This window comes from Magallana gigas, chromosome 4 (assembly GCF_963853765.1).
Source record: "Magallana gigas chromosome 4, xbMagGiga1.1, whole genome shotgun sequence".
NCBI lineage: Eukaryota > Metazoa > Mollusca > Bivalvia > Ostreida > Ostreidae > Magallana > Magallana gigas.
This window is the reverse complement of record NC_088856.1, coordinates 29,418,530-29,429,640: the sequence shown is the minus strand read 5'-3', so window position 1 is coordinate 29,429,640 and position 11,111 is coordinate 29,418,530. Positions and strand designations below refer to the sequence as shown.

General features: G+C 33.1%; 2 protein-coding genes across 2 annotated transcripts in view; both read left to right on the top strand.

The window, feature by feature from the left end:
• Window positions 1-11,111, top strand: part of LOC117686515 (E3 ubiquitin-protein ligase TRIM71-like) — a 45,121-nt gene that overhangs the window by 17,767 nt on the left and 16,243 nt on the right. The gene's annotated exons all lie outside the window — the stretch shown is intronic.
• Window positions 956-5,000, top strand: LOC136274627 (tripartite motif-containing protein 2-like). The gene has a single exon (XM_066081944.1). It carries the CDS (start codon window positions 1,608-1,610, stop codon window positions 3,270-3,272), a length of 1,665 nt encoding a protein of 554 aa, XP_065938016.1. The 5' UTR covers window positions 956-1,607; the 3' UTR covers window positions 3,273-5,000.

The window sequence follows — 11,111 nt, the reverse complement described above, 5'->3', positions numbered from 1 at the left end:
TATGAAGGGATTGATTTTTGTACCAATAGGACGTCATCTTTCAGTGCAATGACGACTTTGCTGATTTTAAGCCTAATTTGTAAGACAGATGTTAGTCAAAGATTTCACAGCAAATATTCTTTGCGAATGCTTGATATTTTAGCACACTCTTTGGTTAGGCATGTCATACGGTGGGGTCTATTTTTGTTCCAATCGGACGTCAATTTTCTGTTTAAGGACGAATTTGCATATTTTTAGCCCAAATTTTCAAACAGATTTTCGTAAAAAGAATCCTAGCACCTATATATTAATCGCAGATGTTTGGTACTCTTTTTTAGGCATTCTGTCTGCTGTGACCAATTTTGCACCAATTAGAAGTCAACTTCCTGTTAAATGTCGACTTTGCTTATTCTATATAGTCACATCAGAGCAGGGGTACATGTATAACTAGTGAGCATTGGCTCACATATAATTTGTTTAAAATTCTTTACAAACAAACTTTTATTTTAAGGGTTCAAGCTAAAATAGACCTTACATATAACATGGGCTTAATCTTTTAAACAACGAATTCAAAATGTACATTTTATCATTAAATCGACCTGAAAAAATTGATATTAACGTAATATATGTTATAATCTCTTGATAATGTGCCCCCTCTACGTCAACTATTTACATTTGCAGGACTTTCACCTTTTTTATAAGTTAATATCATATTTTAGAAAGTATTATTTTAGCACGCAGAGTTAATCTGATTACATTATATTGCATAACTTGTTAACAAAATTATTTACATTGAAACTCAACTGGTTATACCCCTAGATTTTTTATGTAGACGTGGATATGAATACTATTTCACTTAGTGGGGTTTGCATATCAATATTAAAATAAAAACTTTTTTTATACATATATCTTGTCAGGTTTTGACTGTTTTATAAATATGGTTTGAGTCATTGTTATTAACTAAACTTTTGGAAAATTTAATTACTCATTGCAAAGTCAAACAAAACGTTATCTAAAACATTAAAGTGGCAAGGCTCGCAAAATTACGTTCTTGGTATTCTGAAATTTGTATCTGTTAGCTTACCATTATTGTTTTTGTCCTTTTGAGGGATTTCTTAAGAAGCCTGTAACTGAATAGTTTACAGACGAGGAAAAGTTTCTCTATCTTTTTTATCTCGGCTGAGATGTTAGCTTGCCTTAATTGATATTTGACAAAAAGCTTTTGAAAATCTTTGGTTAATATCATGATACTCATCCCAGGTATAAATATAAGTTAATTTCAACAATTAATCTTGTTATTTATTTTAAGCGCAAAACGTTCTAGGGGAAACATATGTTTGTTACAAAGAGGAAACTAATAACACAAACTATTTAATTACTTCATGATTCAAAATAACCACATAATTTCCCTCTGATTCCGATCACGAAAATATCAATCAAGGACAATAATAATGAAAGGGAAGTGGCGGATAATTTTTGCTTGGTACCATTTCCTAAAAGGCATTGTAGTTGCAATCTTTGCATTACAAATATAATGTGCGTTTGATACAAAACGCTTACTATTTTTAATTTTAATTATAATCAAAAAAAACAAATTGCAGGTTTTGTGATTCGTTTTTATAACAAGTATGGACTCTCATTATAATGCACAGGATGTTCACCGATGTGACCTTTGTGAGACCGCCGTAGTACACAGCTACTGTGACATTTGCGATGTCAACCTCTGTACGTCATGTATAGGAAAACACATCTTAGATGGATATGACAAACATACAATTGTTCCTTTCCGTGAAAGAAGATCCACCTTGATTTATCCGAAATGTAAAGAACATTCACAAAGGAAATGCGAATTGCAGTGCAAGGATTGTGGCGACAGTTTTGTTTGTCTTTCTTGTACTGCATCAGAACTACACATTGGACATAGGTTTGTAGATGTTAAAGAGGCGTACAAGATGATGAAAGACGCCATTAAAAAGGATGCAGAAGAATTAGAAATCCACATTTCTCCTGTATATGACGAATATGCACTTGATTTGATGAATCAGCTTGCAAACCTGGATGGAGAATATGAAAAAGTTACAACGGCAATATCTAAACAAGGAGAGGAATGGCACAAAGAAATAGATTATGTTGTCGAAAGAATGGAAAATGAAATCAGCAATATAAAGGTTAAACACCGAGAAGATTTACAGAAACAGTTGGATGAAATCAAACATTTACAGTCTTTGATGAAACAAACTCTACTGACCTTAAGAGAAATTCAGGAATCTACAGACGTTTCATCGACCATCGAGTATAACTCTAAAATCACAGAGTTTAGCAAGTCTCCAACAAGGTTTCTGTATTCAATGCCAACATTCATGCCGAAACCAATAAGTCACGTAAAAATCTATAGTTATTTTGGTGAAATTACACCACTACGGACAACTAGAGAGGAACCTGCTGTGTCAGCAAAACCAGAAAATACTTTAGGTGGAGAATTACTTGCTAAACCAGAACTGACAAAAATAATCCAGACTGGGTATGAAGAACTGCGCAGTGTTGCATGTCACAATGAAGAACGAATTTGGACGACGTGTGGAAAGACAAATGATATCAAATGCTTTAATATTAAGGGTTTTCTTCTTGACACAATCAAATCAAAATCTGGAAAATGGCCGAATGATTTGACTTTAGACAAAGAAGGGAATCTACTGTTTTCTGAAGGGACAAGACGAACGGTGACTATAATTAAGAACGGAGAGACAGAGGAGTTGATTAGAGTACAGGGGTGGATGCCTAATACCCTGTGTGTCACCTCTTCGAGTGACCTCCTAGTTTCCATGTACAATAATGAAAAAGATCAATCCAAGGTTGTTCGTTACACGGGATCTACAGAGAAACAAACCATTCAATTTGATGACGAAGGTAAACCTCTGTACTCGGGAAATAATGGAATCAAATACATTACCGTAAACAAAAACGGTGACATCTGTGTCTCTGACTGTAAGGCCGGTGCGGTTGTGATTGTTGATAAGGCCGGGAATTTTAGGTGTAAATATACTGGTTATCCATCACGTACCAAGATCTCTCCATTTAAGCCCTTTGGTATCACGGCAGACAGTCAAAATCGTGTCTTAATTGTAGATAGAAGCAACCATTGCATCCATATTCTTGACGGAAATGGAGACTTTCTGCGTTTTATTGATAACTGTAATCTAAAAGATCCTTTGGGTTTATGTGTGGACATTTATGACAATCTGTTTGTGTGTGAGTTTTACAAAGGCTATATAAAGAGAATCAAATATTGTTAAACATGCGCACAAAAGATAGTTGGTTCGATCTACAAGTACAGAAATACTTTGCTGTACATATACTAGTATTGCTGCGCTAATAGTAACTGTATACATTTACATCATTAATCTTATGAAATACATTGATTTAACTAACAATGATTGCAATGCAATATACAAAAGCAAAATTATTTCCTCTTCCGCGTATCTTTCTCAATTGAATTCATTTGTTCCTTGTTTACATGTGTTTTATTAATTTTTAACTTCCGTCTTATGTAATTCAGTTTTAATGCACGTTTATATAATTTTCCGTTTCATGACTTTAAATTTTGTTTCCATTATATTATCTAATGATCATACCCCATAATCACAGTTGCTTACGTCCTTTTGAGAGAATATTGAACATTTTATGGTTATTATCAAAATTGAGAGCAATTTGTATTCTCAGTAACTTGCTAATACTCTATCTCAAAACTTTTTTCAAAAATATTCAAGATATAGAAAATGTATTTTTGTACAGAAAATGTGTTTTATTTTTATATTTGCTTACACAAACCTATTACCTAAATGCTTCTTTATCAAAAGTAAATCTTATATCAAATCCATAATTTTTTAATGTTTCATTATGCATTCTGGTTTTAACATTATCTGCATAAGAAACCTTATCGATGAAACTCCAATGGCTACCAGGTATCTTAGAACAATGCATTCTCAGCAATAATCCTCGAATGTAAAGGAAATCAATGCTTAAAGATTTTAGCAAGAGAATTTTATTTTTTTTAGACTTAATATCTTTATGTTAAATTCAACAGTGGAGACACATATTACATGTACATATGTTAGTGGAATTGAGATTAACTAGTTTGGTAGGGATATAAGGAAATTCATCTATTCATTATTAAGTAACGTGAGTGTTGCCATGCCAATCCTCGATTCCTGTTAGGAGTGACAGACACATTGTCTGAAATAATGACAATGGATTGGTTTATTTAGGGAATGAATTCAATATTTATTTGTTTTATACGATATAAAATGGTTTAGGACAGTTTACGCTTTATAATCCGTGAAACGGTTTATAAAAAAAGCGTAAACTGTTTCAAACCATTTTTATCGTATAAAACTAATAACTATTGAATTCATTGCTTATAATTTATTTTTTTTACTCTTCATTGTAGATAAAAACGGTCATTTGACCTTTAAAATGACGTATAATTGTACACAATTCAAACGTAAAGTCAGGTGTATTGATACGTTTTTGACGTTTGTCTTACTATGACGTAGGCAACATTCTTTATGCGATATAAGATATTTTTTTAGCCAATCCGAAAGCGCGTTTCAACCAGAAATAAATTATTTTTTTTAATTTTTTTTTATTTTTATAAACTCTCATGCAACCCAATTGCATTAAACAAGCCACATCCTAAATAATGCAGTTAAGTGAATCTCAAGAACGTGTCACTTTATTACTGATTGTGGTTTTTTTTTTAGTTTCTTAATTGAAAGAATTATTTATTAATTGCCAATGCATTGTAATGGGGACCAAACACAATACAAGTTGTTTTATGAAGCGTTTAGATATTTACATTATAAACATAGATTTATATTATATTTTGTATTGCAAAGAAAAGAGATATATTAGCGAATACATGTAAGTTAATCATATTTACAGAGAATTGTGTTCGTATATGTAAACCTCCAAAAATATACCGGTAAGTGTGGCTCAAATGAGAGGAGATACCTGCCTTTGTTTTCTCTGGGATTTTTTTATTTCAGAACAAGGAATAGTAGCAAATCTACTAATTATATGTTAATACCAACCTTTTCTTTTTATTTGAATACTAAGTTTAAAAAGTATGCAATAATCAATATAATTATATTGAATTTATAACCAAAAAAAAACTATTTGTTTTTATGCTCGTTTATGCATTATTTTTTCTAAGCTAATGCAGTTACGGATTCTATTTTCTAAATTCGGTTCATGCAAAATTGCTCTTATATGTATAAGTTCAAAGTTACATCTTGGCAGCAGCTTGAAAGATGACCTCATCGTCTGGCTTGGCAAAAGAAACTAGATGCTGTCATTAGACAGTAATACCCGCACCATGTGTTTGCCCCTAAATAACACTGTTTTGTACCAGTTTAATTAAAAATGAAGGCTACATGCAAGCTCCGGTAATACATGTACAATTAAAATTTATAATTTTCATAACTGAAGGATGAGATCCCTTCCCATATGATAATACACATCGTGACATGAGCAGCACTTTATGTGCAATTTGGGGTAGAACTGTTTGCAGTGAATTTTCAGTTAATCGATAACCTTAACATTTTATGTCATAGAAAGTATATACAAAATTAAAAATTAAATAATGCCCCCTCCCCGTGGCGGTTGCCGGTTTTAGATTTGCTTCTGTGTGCCTACGTGAACATCATCGTGTGCACAGATTTAGAGAAGGGGTGGGGGTGAGGGGTCCAGACCCCCCCCCTCCCCATGAAAATTCATTTATATCAATTGTAAAATTACCAAAAATACACCTTGGACCCCAATGCTCTTACAGACATGTAAACGCTCTAACCTATTGCGCTTCAATGTTAGGTAAAATTATTTGGGGGGTAAATATTTAATCAATATTTAATATACTTTATTGTTTATCTCAATAGGAAGTATACATGTACATCACAATATGCAGGTGTCCTGCACCACCTTAAAGCTGTTATTTACCTAATAAAATAGTGCAAGTGGATTTGAAGAATAGGTCATAAAAATACATGCATGTTACAAATGAATGATCTTTGTCTGAAGCTACATACACAACACAGGTCTGTATGTCTCATTAGCGGGTACTAGTTTTACCCAGCTCTTCGATTAGATGGGTTCACGTGTATATATACATGGGTGTTGCTAAAACGCAGAACGGAAAACAGAACGGAAAGCGGAACTGAAGGGAAAACGGAAAATCTTATCTTATGTTATTTACCTCATATATTTGTTAATCATACTAAAACGATATACTTTATGTACCTTTTTAATTTTTTTTTTGAAAGATTAAAAATATTAGATTATTTATTCAAGAATATTTATTTCCTCAAAATTAACAGTACATGCATTGACCACTATATTCTGTCCCAAAATATCCTCGATTCACTTTTTGCTGTATATTTATATATACCTCAGGGTTCAAGCAATTCTCTTTTAGAAGCATTAAACATTCTCATCATTCTTTCTTTAAAACATCCTCTCTAGCTTATCAGCTGGTATAAATACACGGCTAAAAATAAAGAAGTATACGGGGTTTTGCATTTCAACAGACCCGGATGATAGTGTTGAAAAATTGTGCAAGGTCTTCTGAGTGACTTCCAAATGGAGAAAAGATGTCAACATTTTCCATTATAAATCGTCCAAATGTGCTGCATGAATATTTTTGGATCGACAGACTATAGTCCCAATATATAATTGGAAAATCAAACCAGACAACGTCTAGAGCTCTCTATTCGGATCATATGTACAGACCCTGAAACGTGCTACTACACCAGTTGCACGGTTCGGTTCGTTACGCTTTATGAACGGTACGGTTCGCTTTGTGAATGGTACGGTTCGTTTTGTGAACGGTACGGTTCGCTTTGTGAACGGTACGGTACGCTTTGTGAACGGAACGGTTCGCTTCTTGCACGGTACGCTTTGCTAAAAATAGCTGCACGCTTTGTGAACGGTTTGCGCGCTTTATTAATGAGGTAGGCGTGGCCTGAACGCTTTGATTTTTTTTCATATAATTTTGTTTAGTTTTTGCCCGATCTACTTCAGCAAGGTGGTAATTATGACAAGAATTATTCTTTTTTTATATGATATATTACAAAAGAATTTCAATCGATCTATTTAAAATCAGAACGTCCATCCGTTCCCCCGTTTTTGATACGTTGCCTGAACCGTGTACTCAGTGACAACTGGGAGGCGGGTGTAATTTTAATTTTGATCAGTCTGTTATTATAAGTATTTAATTTAGATTAATGTAATCATTCAGATAGATTAAAAGAACTGTTTGACTTTAATCCGATATATTTTTGTTAATTCAGCGAGCTGTCGATAATTTTACAAAGCATCTCGAGTTTTTATTTCTATACATGTACTTAAGTTGAAGTCATTAAATACTTCTAATCCATTTAAAATTGCTATAACAAATTGCCCCGACTTTATTCTGATATTTTTTTAGTTTAGTTTCCTTTATCGTTGTCTTGATTCTCGGCTAGTTTTCATTATTCATGCACTTGTTTGTGTACATAGATCATACCTACATCTAACCCGTCATCGTCTCTCTTATCTGAACTAAGATCGCAAGTATAGTCAAAATATGACTATTAGTTTTTGTTTTTCCGTTAAACTATACATGTTCATGTAACATATTTCATACGATAAGTACACAACTGGATATACACAAGTCAATAACTTTTATTTATATAATGGCGATATTTATCATTCTGTTGAACAAGTGTCCGCTCTTCACTGTATGCATGCGATTTAGCTGACGTTTTACAAATGCAGACTAACCTGTTTATATTTTATTTACCTTTTTACACACATACTTGTTGTAAACAGGACACGAAAAAATACCCGGTAATCAACAAATGAATGTTAAAAGTTATAAATATATAAGAATTTATCTAGTAACAAAAATAATACGACAGCGAGGGAAAACGACTCTGATCGCCAGTACATGAATTATAATCATGAAATCGGATATAAATTATTGTTGAATAATTTAAAATAGGAACACTCTTTTCAATAGGGATATAAGAAAACATAAAACAAAAACGTTTCATTCGATAATTTTCTTCTAGCCATATAGGAGGAGCCAAGTAGCACGCGGCGCGTGGCGTGATCTGTACTGTAATACTTAAACTGATTGACAGGCGAAGCACGTGGAGTCCTGAGATAAAATCCCGCTCAAATGACCAACTATAGAAACCTAAAGCGAAATTTTAAATAATAAAGTTCAGTGATAAAATTTTAATTTAAGTATTATAATCAACACACAAGTTCTCTCTCTCTCTCTCTCTCTCTCTCTCTCTCTCTCTCTCTCTCTCTCTCTCTCTCTCTCTCTCTCTCTCTCTGAGGGTGTATGTGATTGTGTGCAAACCATTTGGAATTATTAGATTTTTATTTGTATGAATTGAATTCATTTATTTTAGACTCATAGTTTTCACAACGATTTCAACACAATGACTAAAAGTTTGTACAGCGGACGATGTACATATAGATTGATCTCGACGGTTAAAATTTCGACGCTATTTCACATCACACATATAAGATTGAAAATAAACTTTAAAAGAGCTGTGTTTGTGCTTACATGTACTTGTTATCTCATTCAACTAATTATGATTTAATTAATCATTTTTTTGTACATTAATGTACCCGGTAAATGATATTTTTATCGCAAGTTAATATGTGAAAATCCCGCATGTATAGAGTCGCTGAATTGTTCCACTGATCCACGCGCCGATAGTCTTTCGTGTAGTTGTTTGTATCCATTTCTACAGACGGTTCTTTTGTTTTTTAGAGATTAAGAAAAGCCATGAAACTAACAAAGTAGAAGTAAGATATATTCAGACTATACACACGACAGATTGTGATGAGTAACCTAACAGGTGCCCGTGGAAAGGGGTGAATACCGGCATCTCGTGTACACCTATTTAAGCGTCCAAATATACAGAGTTAGTTATAAAGTACAATAACTGCTAAAAACCAAAGAAAGACAATAACACCTGTTGTGTATAGAACCAAAGATCAGCTTCTGTACACGTGTTTCGCACGAGTGATTTTTGTTCATGTGAAATCACGACGCCATTACCAGCTATGCGGGAAATAAAGTTGAAAGTTATTTTATGGAATGCGTGTACTTTTTTTCCGTTCAATGCTTGCATTTAATGCATTAAGATTTTGTACATGTATTTATTTACAATTCATCATACATGTATGAGTGATTTTTTGTTTATTTATTGGTACATAAATAGCTCAAGAACAAATCACTCGAGTCACCGGTAATATGCGGTTGTCATTTACATTTTCTGGGTCTGCGTAACTTAAGTCGACATTTTTTTTTTTAATTTAAAAAGGATATAAAATTATATATAGATATATTTCAACCTTGTTTAGCCATAGTGTATATATATATTTCTAAACAAACGCTACTTTTCTAACGTTTCGGGTAACGAGATATCTCTCTCTCTCTCTCTCTCTCTCTCTCTCTCTCTCTCTCCCGAGAATCACTTAAAGCTATGTAAAGTCCAGTATGTACCCAATGTTTCAAACATTTCATAAAAATAATCAAAATAGTATAACCACGGATTGTGTGAACGTTAATAGTTTACAATGTTTAAGAAATCGCGATGCAAGTTTTGTCGAAAAACAAAGAAATGGTTACGGTCTAAGAAAGGAAATATTTTTGTGACTGTTTTAATAAGAATAACAGTTTTAAATCTTAGTATGTGTTATCTAATCCCGTATAAAAAATCTAGCAAAATATTGAACTTATCTGGTCAGCGATAATCTCCGTCCGTATTCATCGAAAGACATTAGGTCAATAAGCCATATATGGAAGTTGCACGCTTATTGCACGGTACGGTACGCTTTTTTGTCCGTCTGGAGGCGGGTCTTGCATAAATTATCTTGCACGCTTTTTGCACGATACGGTTCGCTTTGTGAACGGTACGGTTCGCTTTGTGAACGGTACGGTACGCTTTGTGAACGGTACGTTTCGTTTTGTGAACGGTACGGTTCGTTTCTTGCACGGAACGGTACGGTTCGTTTAGAGGTGTAGTAGCACGTTTCAGGGTCTGTATATAGCTGCTGAATAAACAACTGCTTAGTAATGCAAACGTAAACAAAATTGCATTGCTAAAAAATACTAGTTTCACAAATTACTAGTTTCACAAATTACCGGGTATTTTAATGTTTACTGTATTTTAATTTTTAATGTCGTCAGTCCTACGGTTTTTTCTTCATCTCAATGATACTGTATCGTCTGTATGATAAAAGATCGTCTAGAACACCGAAAATTCAATTTTTATGTAAGTTAGTTTATACATGTACATCATATTTGAAATATAAAAATACTCAAAACACGCATAGAACGCTTTCACTAACTGCAAACGTTACGCTGATATGCCAGCAATACCATATAAGAAAAATAAGTAAAAAGTTATAGCTAATTTGCTCGTTTAATCATGTTTATGTTTCACAATTCGTATACATTTGATTTTTCCGTTTCGTACTCAACTAAAGCCGAATGAATACAATGCTATAATTGATAGACATTCATATGAATATTAATAAGATAGCAACATGTGATAATCATTCATTAGATATAAATAAAAGATACAAAGTAAATCGTTTCTGGCCAGTCTATACCCTTTTTAAGCGATAAAGGTGATGATATTTTCCATTCCGTTCCGTTTTCCGTTCCGCGTTTTAGCAACACCCATACATACATGTCTGTGTTTTCCGTATGCAGAAAAGGATTAGTTATTAAGATCAGCTAAAGGAATTAATTATTGTGTTTTAATTGGATTAATCATTATGATGTTGACCAATTTAGGTAAGCATAATACATGTAGTAGCAGTAGCACAAAATAATGAGATGCCAGCTTACATAAATAAGTTCTACTTTCACTTTTTAAATGTGATCTCCCTTTGACAGCATACTGTATCATCATCTTTTAATATTTAAATAAGCTTATCATCGTTACCTATCCTCTCGCATTTGTAAAGTTTCTGTCATTTTAGTTGCAAAAGTTGTTTTTTTCATTTGTCAGACTGCATGCACTATATTGAGTTGACCCCATATTGACCCTGTATAAACAATTTCT